General features: G+C 35.3%; 1 protein-coding gene across 3 annotated transcripts in view; it reads left to right on the top strand.

Moving 5' to 3' along the window:
- nphp4 (nephronophthisis 4) overlaps positions 1-14,140 on the top strand; it is a 150,488-nt gene that overhangs the window by 110,895 nt on the left and 25,453 nt on the right. For all 3 annotated transcript variants that reach the window (XM_052563306.1, XM_052563307.1, XM_052563308.1), the window contains 3 exons: positions 1,707-1,855; positions 5,556-5,747; positions 10,589-10,779. In XM_052563306.1, coding sequence (XP_052419266.1) covers positions 1,707-1,855; positions 5,556-5,747; positions 10,589-10,779 — 532 coding nt within the window. The remainder of the gene's footprint in view (positions 1-1,706; positions 1,856-5,555; positions 5,748-10,588; positions 10,780-14,140) is intronic.

Here is a 14,140-nt window from a genome sequence, read left to right as displayed (position 1 = left end):
GATGTACTGTATGATGTCTGTAAATAAACATACAACGTGCTTTGTTACCGCCTCCACAGTTGTTTAAGGCTGTTTGTGCCATACATGGGCTGTTCTGCTGAGATTAAGGAGAATATCTCTGCTATGCTCAACTTCCTGCATGTCATTTCTGGGTGATTCTGGGCTGGTGTTAAATTATTCCCTGTGCATTTTGTTTCTCTGTGTATTAATTTACCATTCCTATCTTAAAGTTAGAATTTCAAATTCTATTTGGATTTGGTTTCAGCTAACTTAAAAAGATCAGTCAGTATGGACAAAGCTTTGCGAACATCTTGAGCTGCACCATTTTTAAAACACAAATGCAGAATGTTAGAATTCACTTGCAATTTGGCTGAAGTGTTACAATTGCATTTTTAAGTATACTGCATAGCATTTGTATGTGTGTATAGTGTGCATGATTGAATGTGGTTTTGAATGCATATACCAGCATGCCACATGTACATACATATAATGAGGATTACTACCACCCAAGCAATTCATTAAAAGTGGGCAGTAACAGTGTGATACAAAGAGCTAAAGTTTGCCAGAAAAGTACAAGCTAATAGATAAATATAATATATAGTACAGTACTGTAAGTCTGTTATGCTCATCAATGCTGCATTTATTTTAAGTTTATATTTAAGTTTTTTTAACAGTAGTACTGTTAGTGAAACTTGCTTTATTAATTCATACATTTATTCAATCCTTTTAAAAAAGGTTTTTGTAAGGATGTAGCCTTACTTGGCTTGAAGTATTTTGTTTTATTTGTCTGTTTGTTTTGTTCTTTTAAGAGTAGGTTTATCTAATATGATATTTCTAATATACCACATTATTAGACCACTGAGGAAAAATGCAAATAATTCCAAATAATAGCACAACAATTTTGTTCTAGGTCAAGAAAAAACTATTTAAAAGTTACTTCATAAACATTATAATGCAACAAATATACAATTCTATTTGTGGTAAGTTAGTTGTCTCAGACTAAACTATTTGATGTCACTAAGCTTCAAAACTTAAGGAAAAGAGTGTGTCTTCAAAAGAAACTAGTTTGGTTTCCAGGCAAAAAAAGAAAAGAGCACCTTGATTCCTAGAAACTGTGTAAAGCCAGCCAGTCAGATTCAAGCTCGCCTGATTGAGGAAATACTTTCCAATTTTTTAGCAATATAAATCTGACGGTCAGTGGCCTGTGGGTGTGCTGTCTGAAGCTAGGTAATGAGTATAGAAAATGCTGCAGTTGCTTTTTGATCAAGTCCTTGGAAGAGTCGTGTCTTCAGGCATTTCATAAAGAACTTGTAGAGCATTGGTTGTGCAGTGTCTGTTGGCAGTGGTATGTTATTCTTTTGTGAAAGTAATAATGAACTTTCCTTACTGATTCTGATCTGTTGACCTCTCTGTTGTCTTAACACTCTCATCTGCTTCCTAAACATCTGTTATTACCCTCAAACATGGATATTTTTGGCACATTTTAGGAGGTTCTTTTTAGATTTGCTGATTAAATATTCTCAGTATTTTGCAGTCCTCACAGAGAGAGATATTCATACACTGAAGATTTATGAGCCAGAACTTCATCGGAGCCTCTGGCTTTTTTGTATTGCAGGATCTGCTGCTGAACTTCAGTCCAAAATGATTCTTGAATTTGTCTGTTTTCCTCTCTTTCTGCCTATGTGTGTTGATTTATATTGAATCAGGAGCGTCCAGTTGCCGGCAGCATAGCTCATCTGGAGCTGAGTGTGCAGGAGAGAGAGGGAAACAGAAGTGAGGAAGAGGATGAGATGCAGGAGCTGACCTTCACTCCAGTGCACGCCCCTGTCATCACCCTCGGAACACACACTGCTGGGTGAGAACCATACAGACACACTTACAAATAATTCACTTATTCAGTGGCCATATTCTTCACTTTTGTAGTAGTTTCTATTTTCTAAGAAGTCTTCTACTTATGTTCCTGGCACCAAACCAGCGATAGATAGATAGATAGATAGGTAGATAGATAGATAGATAGATAGATAGATAGATAGATAGATAGATAGATAGATAGATAGATAGATAGATAGATAGATAGATAGATAGATAGATAGATAGATAGATAGATAGATTGATTGATTGATTGATTGATTGATTGATTGATTAGAGCCGATAACATTTTCTGATACATAACAAGTGAAAATCAATGCACGGCATAAATTATAAATGAATTATTATTAATTATTTGGCAAAATATTACAGAAAGTGGTTTTCTTCCTTTATATTATACATGACTTAAGCGTGCTCTGGCCCAGAAAGTTTAGTGCAAGTGTGAGTGCAGGCCAGCGGGGAAGTGGGAAGAGGGGGTAATCGCGTTCGGGATCAGTTCAAGGCAACCGTGCCTTGTGTGAGTACACCCTAAAATGCAATGCGTACACATGGATTAAAATCGTAAAACAAGAATATAAAGTCTGAGACAGTGAGGATTTGGAAGAAGAAACAATAAATATTAAATAAGTGGAATTTCATGACCAACCAGCAAAACAGAATATAAGCTCTGAATGGCTTTGAATGGCTTTTAATGGCGTGAATGATTTTAATTTATGAGCTTGAACAGCATAAATCCAAAAGCATGGTCAATTGCAAATGTTGCGATTGTTTTAAAATACAATAACAAGCACCATGAAACTATTTAAAAAGGCGCACTAAGAGGTCTTTGTTACAGGATATAAAATGATGATCCCAAGCTACGGAGTGCTCTCTTATATGACAATCAATTATGGGAATGATTGAAAATTTACATCCCTATTATAGACTTTGTGTATACAGACAAGCTGATGGATGTAGGATAGATAGATAGATGGATGGATGGATGGATAGATAGGGAGCATTTATTCTGTATCCCCATCATGCACAAATTTGCTGTTTCCTCTAATGCTAGTTTCTCTCTCAGTATCCCTCTCTGTTGCCATTGCTCCACTTTCAAGAGACCAGCACATTTGTTTATGTCATGTTTATTTTAGCTGAAGTATTTCAGGGCCCCGTCCGTTTTTATATGTGGACTTGTACTGTCCTTTAAAAGTGGCGACAGTTTTGCTGAAGCCGTTGAGATGAGTTGAGATGGCCAGTTCAGAGATGTCATTCAGGAGCTGTTCGGTGTCAGTGCATCATCTGATTCTGACCAAAGACAGTTGACAGGCCAACATAATTGACATCTGGAACTGCAGATTCACACAGTACAAGGAACCAACCTATGTAGCATGAAACTTTATTTAAAATGAGAACTCTAATTTGGGCCAGATGTCATATCTGATTGAGACCTATGAAATTAAAGTTGAAGTCTGAATACTAAACCAGCTGGAATGAATTAAGTTCTTACATTTAGACTAGAGGTGAATTCAAATGATATTTTTTTCTATATGAGGGCCCTTCATTTGGTTAGATTATTTATGCTTGTATTTTATGAAGCACTCAGACAGAAGTCCTTTTGATTTCCTGAGACATTATGATAAAACATTTATATAATACATCTCTTGAGTCTTGTATATATATATATATATATATATATATATATATATATATATATATATATATATATATATATATATATATATATATATATATATATATATATATATATATATATTATATATATATATATATATATATATATATATATATATATATATATATATTATATATATATATATATATATATATATATATATATATATATATATACAATTTAATCATGCCCATAAAACTCAATTATAATATTGAGTCCACATATGGGCCAGTTATAGGATAATGTTCAATAATAAATGATTAATTAATGAATTAAATAGGTAAATAAATTAAAATTGAAAAACAAAATACATATTTGAAAATTACATACATGTGTTCCTGTAGCTCAAGCGGTAGAGCATTGCCTTGTCAAGTGATGTATCAAGCAATCTTGGGGGTTTGATTCCCCAGGAACACATGATAGGTAAAAATTGATAGCCTGAAATGCATTATTATGCTAAATGCATAATTTTTTTTTTTTTTAATCCATAAAGTCCCTTGTTTATTCTGTTATTTAGTGCCACAATAATGTTTTGAATTATCTTCATTTGGGGGCTTTTCTCGTGAAATATTGATGTGCTAATTAACTGTGATTTGTGTTAATCAGCATATCATGTAATTAATTCAATATTCTTAATTCATTTATAGATTATACATTAGTAATGCAAACAAATTAAGTTAAAGAAATGAATGAACGTTTTTTTTTTTTCAGTCTTTTTCTGCCTTTAGCTTTGTTTATGTCTCTCTCACTTCTCTCTTTCAGACTTAATCTTTTTTTCTGTGTAGATCTTCGTAAAAAAAATTATTGGGCAGGCGAGTGTGAAAGTAATAAGCAAGGCTTATTAATGTGTAATTCAGCAGAAAATTACCATGATCCATAGGTAATATTATATTCCTCTTTGTCTGTGGTGATTAAAGTGCAGGCCTAATTACTGCGTCTCCTAATTAGTTGTGAGTCACTGGAAGAACACATTAAAGTCCTGCTGTCGTTTTCCTCACATATATTTTTGCTTTTCTTATTGCTGGAAAAGGGCTTTGTATAGCTTCAGTTCAAGTTCACATATTTTACTGAGGAATCACATTGCTTATATAGGGATTGTACAGGGAGTATGAAATGTTTTACATATGTGAAAGTTTATGTAGTTCAAACAGTCAAGTTTGACATCATATTGACTTTCCATATTCACATTTCCCTTATTGACATACCTCTGATTTCAGCTCTAGCAGTGAAAATCTGTGGCTATATTATGTTCTCAGATCTGTTCCGACAGCAGGAAGATTGTAGTTCTGCATTATTAAATAAACTACACCAAATATATATGAAAACATCCACTATTTTATATCTTATGCCATACAATTCGGCACAACAGCTGTTACATCGGCCACATTTACTAAATGTATTTGCTCTGTTTGCTTTCTCTTGGTCTGATATTCTTTCTATGTCTAACAGAACATATTTCAAGTGCGGCAATATCGTTTTATCTACAACAATGCAATTCTACCAGGAAAGAAGTCTTTTCTGATGTTCATAAGAAAGTGGTGCTTTGATGTAAGCCTCATAAAACCATGAACGATATCTCATGTGTGAGATATCACAGCAGTACATATTACCAGATCACGTGAGGATTTCATTGGAGCTCTAACATTTGACACAGTTCGTGCTGTGGCTAAACAGGGTACTTGCATGTGAAATACATGGAATGTACCTTATAGTGCACAGTTGGCTGCCAATTCTGTTTACTGATCTGTGTCCTGTGTTGTCTCGACAGCACTTGGCATATCATGCGCTTCTGGTATAGTATTTTAACTAAAGATCTGTGAAGCACGCAGAACTGAATAAGGCTCAGTATGGCAGATGTTCAGTAAGAAAATGCCTAGGTAATGGGAAAAGCTGCATTATGTAATGGTAACATGTCATTAGATATGTCAGAAAATTGTATGACAGCCAGATTTCCTTTATTTATTTATTTATTTATTTTTTTCACTGTGCAAATGTGATTTGTCTTTCTCAGCTCCTCCAGATCGACCTCCCGGAGATCTTTGGCCCAGCTTTTCTCCTCTGGTTTTCCACAGATCCTGGACACTCAGAACCAGGTTGCTGAGGTTCTGGATGCTTCTGAGCCTGTGAACTTTAACCCCCAGAGAGAAGAAGCAGATCCTCTGCAGGCCAACACTCTCATCCTTCAGTTCCTTGCTTTTACCAGGTATTTCTGAATGTCAGGCCATAGCAACACTAGTTCTATTGTATGGTTTCAGTCTTATGTTTTTGTTCTATTGTGTTCTTTTCTGTATGACCGTATATGTCCACAGTAATAGCTTTTTTTTTCATATCGACATATGGGCACAGTTTACTTCCTTGCACGCCATCTATTTAAATTGTAGACATGTCTGGACAAGGACAGACATTGGAATTTAATGTGAATGTTATCTAATTTTTTTGTAATATCATCCATCTGGACTAATGCTGTTTATTTAAGTACTCTACTAAATTAAATCATTTATTTCAGTTGGTTATTTGTATATTCCAGGAAAAAAATATATTTAAAGCATTGGGAAAGGGCCAAAAATTGCATTGAAACTGTATAATAATATTAAGAAGTAATATAATATATGAGTATTTTTAATAGTTAATTACAAAATGCCTTAATCTGCTTAAAAGGATTCACAGGCGGGTCTGTTATAGAGCAGTATGTTCTAGTCTACAGCCTTTACAAGCAGTGCTGAAACACTAGCTATTAAACAGGAGATGTCAGGTCCTTTATTTCAGTAGTAATGCAGCTCTTCAAGTGTTGGTTCGGGGCCAAGCATCTCTGGCTAGCTTATTTCGGCCTCCAGTCAACAAATGTTCATATATCACTCAAGTATTGATGCTAACTTGTCTATATAAGAAACGGCGCTTGTCAAGTGTGCTTGTGACAGACTCAGGCACCTCTCTGTTTTCAGATCAGGCATTGATAGATGTAAAGCACACTCTCCTTCTCCCTCTCTTTCTCTTGTATCTCTCTCACTGTCTCTGTCAAGTCATTGTATTTCTCAAACGGGGAGAGAAGGTGAGGAAATTGGTCTCTTTCAACTTTAGGATCCATTTAACACATACAATGAAATATGAGTAATTCCCCAAAATAGAATGTCTGTCTGTATGTTTGTATGTACTGTATGTCTGTGTATATATAAATATAAATATAAGGGTGTCAAACTCAGTCCCTGGGGGGCACTGTCTAATCATTTAGGCTTATTTGAAAACTACATGATACAGTATGTGTTCTGGAGCAGGGTTAGAACTAAACTCTGCAGGGCTACGGCCCTCCAGGAACTGAGTTTGAAAGCCCTGGGATAAGCCTATTAATCTCAAACTAGTTGTTTTTAATTAAAGGAATCAGTTATTTAGAATAATAAGACATTTGGGCTGTTACCAGGCAAATCAGTATCAGCAAAATTAATCTTTTCAATGCAGAGGAAACGCAGAAGCTTCATTGGAAGTGGCATTTAGATGTATTTACACCCTGTTTAATGCAGGAAATTAAACCTGTAGTTACAAATGCATGAATAATGTTTTGATATACAAGACATAACATGTTGAATACTCATTTGAAATGATAAGAAATTAATTGTAAAAATAAAAATCAAAGGATACTTTGAATGTGAAATTAAAATGTGTCAGCAAGTCACTGTTAATAAGTGAATCATTGCGATTGAACCAAATCATTCAAACAGTTGATTAATTCAGGAACGAAAGACTGTCAGAGACAAATGTTGCTCAGAGACACAAAACTGTGCTTTGTTTGGAATTATTTTTTGTTGTAGAAATAGAGCAAAAATAGGCAAAATTGTATAGAAAATGCAAGTCTCTTAATTAACTTGTTTACTGAACTGAACTGTATTAAAACAACAATTATGATATTATCGCAGATGATATATATTGCACACTCAGCACCACTTTTTGTCTTTTTGGCAAATTTGTGCAAATCTTTTTGCTAAAATGTCAAAGCTTCATTTTAACAACCAGTGCAACGATGCAATTATTTAGCTTACCTCTACATGCTTGTGAAGGGTTGATGTCTTGTCGAGATTTTATAAGCTGCTAGTTTGGTCTCCCCAGGCAAGCACAGCTTACACTGCACAGAGCATAAATATGGCCAGGGGTTCAATTTATTTCCTTTGAGTTCAACTTCAGAATATGACAGGGTTTCGTTTTCAAGGGTGTGTGCACCACTAATGCCTGTTTTGTCCGTCTGCATCTTTCTTGTGATTTTAGCGCCAGTTTGCCCTCCTGCCCATTATTTACTGCAGTAGTTTCCAGGGAGCGATTTTTATTTATTTATTAAATTTTTTTTACTCCGTAATTAATGTGTTTTAAAATCTAGCGAAGTTCAATACTTCAAACAAAATATACTTAAGTAAAAGTAAAATTACAGATTTCCAAAGTAGAAGTACACAAAACAAGCTACTCAATTACAGTAACGCGAGTAAATGTAATTTGTTACTTTCCACTTCTCTATATATACAATTTATTATTTGTATGCATAACTGGGTGTTTGCGAAAGTAACTGCAGTGGTTTTGTGAGCTTATCAAAAGCTAAATTTTAAATTAATAAATAGGGCTGCACGTTTAATTTAAATACAATTTTAATTGTGAGATTTAGTCTATAACAAAAATTTGCCAAATTTGTCAATTTGTCAAAACACTTACAAAACATGCAGGGTTTTATCTGTTTACCTGTTTGTCATGTGACTGTTAACCAACAGCAGAGAACCATGAACTTGCAAACATACTGCTGTCAAAAAAAAAAGTCCCTGATTTATTGAATTTAATTACATTTTATAGTCTATATGAATATCATGTATGATTTAATGTAATTTAGATAAATATCAAAGAGATATTATTGATTAACAGCCCTGATATTAATGGAGATAATTTAGGTTCTGTTAATGTAATGTTGATTTCAACAGTAAATAATAATAATATTAAGTATTTCTAGTACTAAAAACATGAAGTACTAAAAAACTAATGTAGTAAATTTACCAATTTACCCAATTTTATATTTCATCATCCAGGGTTGCCAGCAAATGAACTGGGTTGAAGGTGACAGATTGTACCTGACCTAAAATACCTGCGCATCCACCAAAAAAAAAAAAAAAAAGAAAAGTAAAATGCTTCATTTTAGATTTATTTATTATGTGCTATTATGTGTAAGTGAAGGAGGGCAAACACTTTGATAAGCTAATGGATTTTTAAATAGATTGGTTAAACGTAATTTTTTTCTGAAAACTCACTGTAAAGGCTGGTGAGTCACCGGACATGACATTGACCTGCTGGCCTTCGGAAATACCTGCATGCATTTATGTTTTGTGAAGGAAATAAAACTGTGTGATTTATCTGCTAAATTAATATCCTTTTTAAAGTACACCATTATTGTGCATGTGTGTATATTCTGCATTCACTGCAAATTTCAGTTTTTCAACTCACCATGCTGAGTTATCTGTCCCTTTGTTTACCCGGTGAATATTGATGTGAAATCCTTGCGTAGCTGTAAGGCCTATTCTTTTAATTGTGGACTTCAGCTCATTTGATTGGCTCTGAGGTCAGAACTGACATTTTGAGTGAATAGCACTTAAACTCTGGAATTGTGATGTGATGGCGCTCAGTGGGCCTGCCAATTGTCCGCACTCTAAATAGTTTCTATCCTTATCTAACTCTGAGTGATTGATTGCTAATCTTCCTCACAAAGAGAAAAGAAAGCAATCATCCCTCCCTAATCTATCCCTCCATTTTAATTCATTCTGCTGAAGATGGAGACGAACTCTTCGCACTGCTCTGTCAGCTTTCAAATGTCACCTAGGACTTTGATTAATTCATTTATATCCTTTCATTTAATTATTTATATCTTTTGTTTATCCTCTTGTCCATGTAATGGCTGCCTGGGGTTCTAAAGCCAGCTTTTTGGTTTTTAAACCTTCAGATTTGAATGACTGAACCCATGGCTCCCTGAGGCTGAGCTCCTGGTGTTGAGTGAAGTTGTTTCTTCAGGTGTGGAGCGGTTCAGTGATGGATGATTATTGCTTACATAAAATGCAGTGGACCATTACTGGATAATTAAATTGATTTAAAAAAATCATGTTTTTAAGGAAGTAACTTCTCTCCAAAGTCCTGCTTCACCAAATTACAAATAATTGTATTATTTTATTTTATTTTTATTGATTTTTCTGTTCTGTGAAGGAGCCACAGTGCAATGAATTTGCAAGAAAGTTATTGATTTTGCTTTGAGGAAAAGCTAAAGTTCCACATGATTAAATAGATTTGTTTTATGATTTACCTGCTCTTTCTTACTTCAAAAAAAACCCTGAAGTATAATTATTTCAAGCTCTGGCTAAAAGGAGACTTTTTTATCGTTTTTGATTAGGTGAGCGGTTTCAGTCGGGCAGTTATACACCATTAACTTTATTCATGATAGTGTTATTTCATTATTTCATTTCCCACGTTTTTTTTTTTTTGTTTTTTTTTTGTTTTTTTACGGTTCGAATACATTCATAATATCAGAAGTATGGAAAGGCCCTTTTTTGCAGTGAGTTTTAAGAAATATGAAGGAATTTTTATTTTTGAAAGTTTCATATTTCAATAAACTATCTGAAAAAGATCAAGAACATTTTGCCTCCTCGTGATATGACCTTTAACTGTATATATATATATAAAACTTTAAAATGAGTTGTATTGATCTAGTTGAAAGGAGTTTGTCATAGTGTGACAGATTCTTCATCATAGAGTGTTTTGAACTGACTTTCCATCATTGCATCACTGATACTGGTTCTTTATGAAGGAGTCACTCAAACTGGCTCTTTATCATCGAGTCACTGAGACTTGCTCATCATTGTGAAGTCACTCAGATTGATTCTTCATAACAGACCGCCAACAAATGATTCCTAATATCTCTTTCAGATCATATGCAGTGCCGTCACTGATCCAGAAGTGTCTCAGCGTACTGTGTCATCATTGCTTTTCAATAATTCCAAATTCCCCAACGCCAATAAGTTTTCTATCTCTCCCTAGGGTCCCACAAGCTGGTGTAATTTCAGACTGGCCCAGAACTGTCCATTTCACCTTCCAGCTTTACCGATTTCCCCCTGTCACCACCGAGCGTCTGAAGCTGCTTGACCCGGAGAGGAACAGCAAGCTGAAATCCGGCTCTGATTACCCCTGTGTTCTCTCTGTTATCAACAAGGACGGCACATTCAGCTCTGGTATGATTACCATCTTGATGCGAATGCTTTACGATTCTCTTCAGCACTCTTAGACATGTTTATTTGACTAATCAGTTATCTTGTTTCAGAAGCATTCTTGAAAGCAAACGCATATTTATAGCACTCCTCAAAATCACCAATATCCCTTTTTTCCGTTCTAATGAATTCGATCAATGTCTGTTTAAAACTTTATAGCCATTTTTAACAGCAACATATGCAGCATTTTAGTGAATAAAGCTAAAAAAAATGACCAATTAGAGTTTTACGGCTCTTGGCTGAAGTCCAGTAATTGCTTTTAAGAAGGAGTCTTCATACACAGCAGCCTGCTGCGGAGAAGTATAGGAGCGGCGTGACTTTGTGATGAACTTGGTAGTGCTGAGAAAACAGTTTTGGCTCAGTTGGTTCATACGGCTGCCAAAAATACTTATTACCTGCCCCTGATGTGAGTTATTTTTATCAATAGTTTCTCACAGATTGGCAGAGGCCGATATTTCAAAGCACCTTAAAATGTTGAGCTAAGAGCACTTTAGGTACACTTTTCCTACCGCCAGAGAGGGGCTTTTTGCTCTCTGAAGCTCATTGCCTTGATTTTTATGTGTTGCAAGCAATACTTTGACTGAAAAGGCTCCCACTTTGAGAGAAAACCACAACTGTGCAGTGATTTCACCAGTTGTTGCATTGAAATGGCTTTTACTGATTGGCTAGATAAAACATCGGATGAGGTGCAACATACATGACATGAGAATGTGTCTGTCTCATGATGAGTAGGCAGCTTCTTATTTGCCTACAGCGACCAGCTTAGAAGAATGAAGGGATAGATGATAGAGATAGAACAAAGGTATCAAAGTGTGAGATAGAGTGGTGGAGAACAGAAGAAATGAGACCGATAATGGGAGATTGATAGAGCATGAGAGCATGACGGAGAGATGCAAGGGTAAAAGAGGATCAGCTCTAACAGCCCGCTTTCAGCCTTTTTATTTCAGAAGTGATGTAATATCATACATAAAAAATACATTTAGCATCAGCATGCAAGCCCTGTCCTCACAGTCAGCCCTATAAGACAGGAGATTTCAACCATTTTCAGGTTAAGGACCACTTGGTGAAAATAAGTACAGAAGAATATCACGTATACCAGGGTTGTGCAAATCTGTCTGTATGTCTATTTGTCAGTTTATCTATTGGTCTGTCTGTTGGTCAGTCTGTATCTGTCTGTGCTGTATGTCTCTTTGTTTATCTGTCTATATATTGATCTGTCTATACTGTCTGTCTGTCTATCATTTGTCTGTCTATCCATGTGTCCATCCTGTCTGACTATAGATTCTACATTCTGTATACTATTGCATACTCAATTCAAATTATAAACTTAAATTCATTAATTGAATACAATTTTAAAAGGTACAGTATTCAGTTTAATTCTAAATGGTGCAACCCTGATACATATGGAACCACATTAATGTATTTATATACAGTAATGTGCTTACATTGCAAATAAAAAAGAATTAGCAGTTATGTACAGTGTATACTGCATGTGGGAGAAACAATGAAACATTTACAGTAGCTTCTTTATGATTGAACTTTTGTAACTACATTTAATTCATTTTTTTTTTTCACAAAAAAAAAGAGTTTGAAATCAAATGATAGTTTTCTTGCACCATATTGGTTACAGACCCCCTATTGAAGACCCCTGCTATAAGGCGTCAAAGCATTATGCCTCAGTGCACTGAGCTCAGCCCTTAAACCCACCTCTGGCCTGACTATACAAGGCAATGAGCCATACAGTGCCATAAAGATTAAAGGCTGAATGGTGATGTTGTGCAGAAGGCCTTTTGATGTCTGTAGAGGGAACATCTGTATCCTGTGGGATATGATGCTGTTATTGTGCAATTACTGCTTGTTGCATAACATCTTCTCATCCCAGATTCTCGGCTGAGCATTGCACTTCCTTCCAATGAAGAAATAATATTTTTGGCTCTATGCCTGAAGTAGTACAATGTAAAAGCAACAGTCAGTTTAACATTTTGACTTCATTAAGCATTAGTGTTGCATTTGCCTGTTTTGTAACGAATGAAAATGCATTCATTTATATTCAATTTTGACTGTGCTCAACCCGCTTGGCCCCATCAATCAGGCTTCAAATCCAGTCACTGTTGCTTCCATAACCTCACATCATCGGAGTGTCTTTGCTTAACTCCATACTGTTTGTTTTGGATCTTTTGGCAGCATTTGATGCTACAAACAACAAACTATTGATCTCTAAGGTGGTAGAAATGCTCATTTCTAGGTCAGTGCTTTTCTAGTTTATATCCTACCTGGATGACAGCAGGTACCAAGTCAACTGGAAAGGCTTACATGCCTTACTCCACTGGGATTCCACAGGGATTGATGACTGGACCTTAACCACTTTCTTTTTACACTTAGATCATTCACAACTAAGATTGTATGTGTACACACTGTGGCATAAAAAAAAAAATTATATTACAAATGATTTCAAATACATGCTGTTCTTCAACAATTCATTAAGCAGCTGTACCAAATCGGCATGCTACAGTGATTTCTAAATATATATACTCTCAAAATAACCTCCAAACTTATTTTTTCTGCTAAGGTGGCCGAAGGGTCTGTTCAGTAGAAAAAAAAAATGCTTTTCCTTGGCCACTATTCCTCATCCAGACTAAGGACATTGCACGGTTTGACTACTGCACTTCCCTTTTTGCAAGTCTGTCAACATCTCCGCCATACATCAAACATGCTGCCTTGCACTTCTTTACTCTTTTTACACGTTCCTTCTTTTTTGGCCTACCAGCTTCTGCTATAAATCCCATGGAGCACATCAATAATGCTGCCTTACACTTCTTTACACTTGTTTTTCTGACTTTAAATCACTGCTCAGATCTACTTTAAATCACTGCTTAGGCCTGTACATGAAGTATTGGTCCAGGACCTTCTCCAGCTTTGCATAAAATCATAAATGTAAATGCAGTGTTACCCAAGCATTTTCAACACTGATTACTGTCATCACTTTAGAAACGGGGAAACATGTGGGAACGCATAGAAAACATTTTGATATTCATGACTGACAGGACATCTCAGAAATGTTTATGTAAATTTTCCCACACATTTCGCTTGGTGGCTCAACTGAGCTCAGAGTGTTTGGTTTTTACATAAAAGCCCTTGATTGCTTGCTTCAGAGAATTGGACGTTGCGTTATCTCACCCACCTGAGATTTGCGTTAAAGATGGGAGATTTACTTCACTCTCATTCCATATGGCCACTAAACACATACCTTTAATCACAAACCTTTTTCTATCTCCTCTCAGAATTCATGTTTGTTATTTCCTTTTGTACTTTTGTTTTTCTAATA

Source organism: Carassius gibelio, chromosome B8 (assembly GCF_023724105.1).
Source record: "Carassius gibelio isolate Cgi1373 ecotype wild population from Czech Republic chromosome B8, carGib1.2-hapl.c, whole genome shotgun sequence".
NCBI lineage: Eukaryota > Metazoa > Chordata > Actinopteri > Cypriniformes > Cyprinidae > Carassius > Carassius gibelio.
Note: the sequence above shows the minus strand (reverse complement) of the source record. Positions and strands in the feature narration are given on the sequence as shown.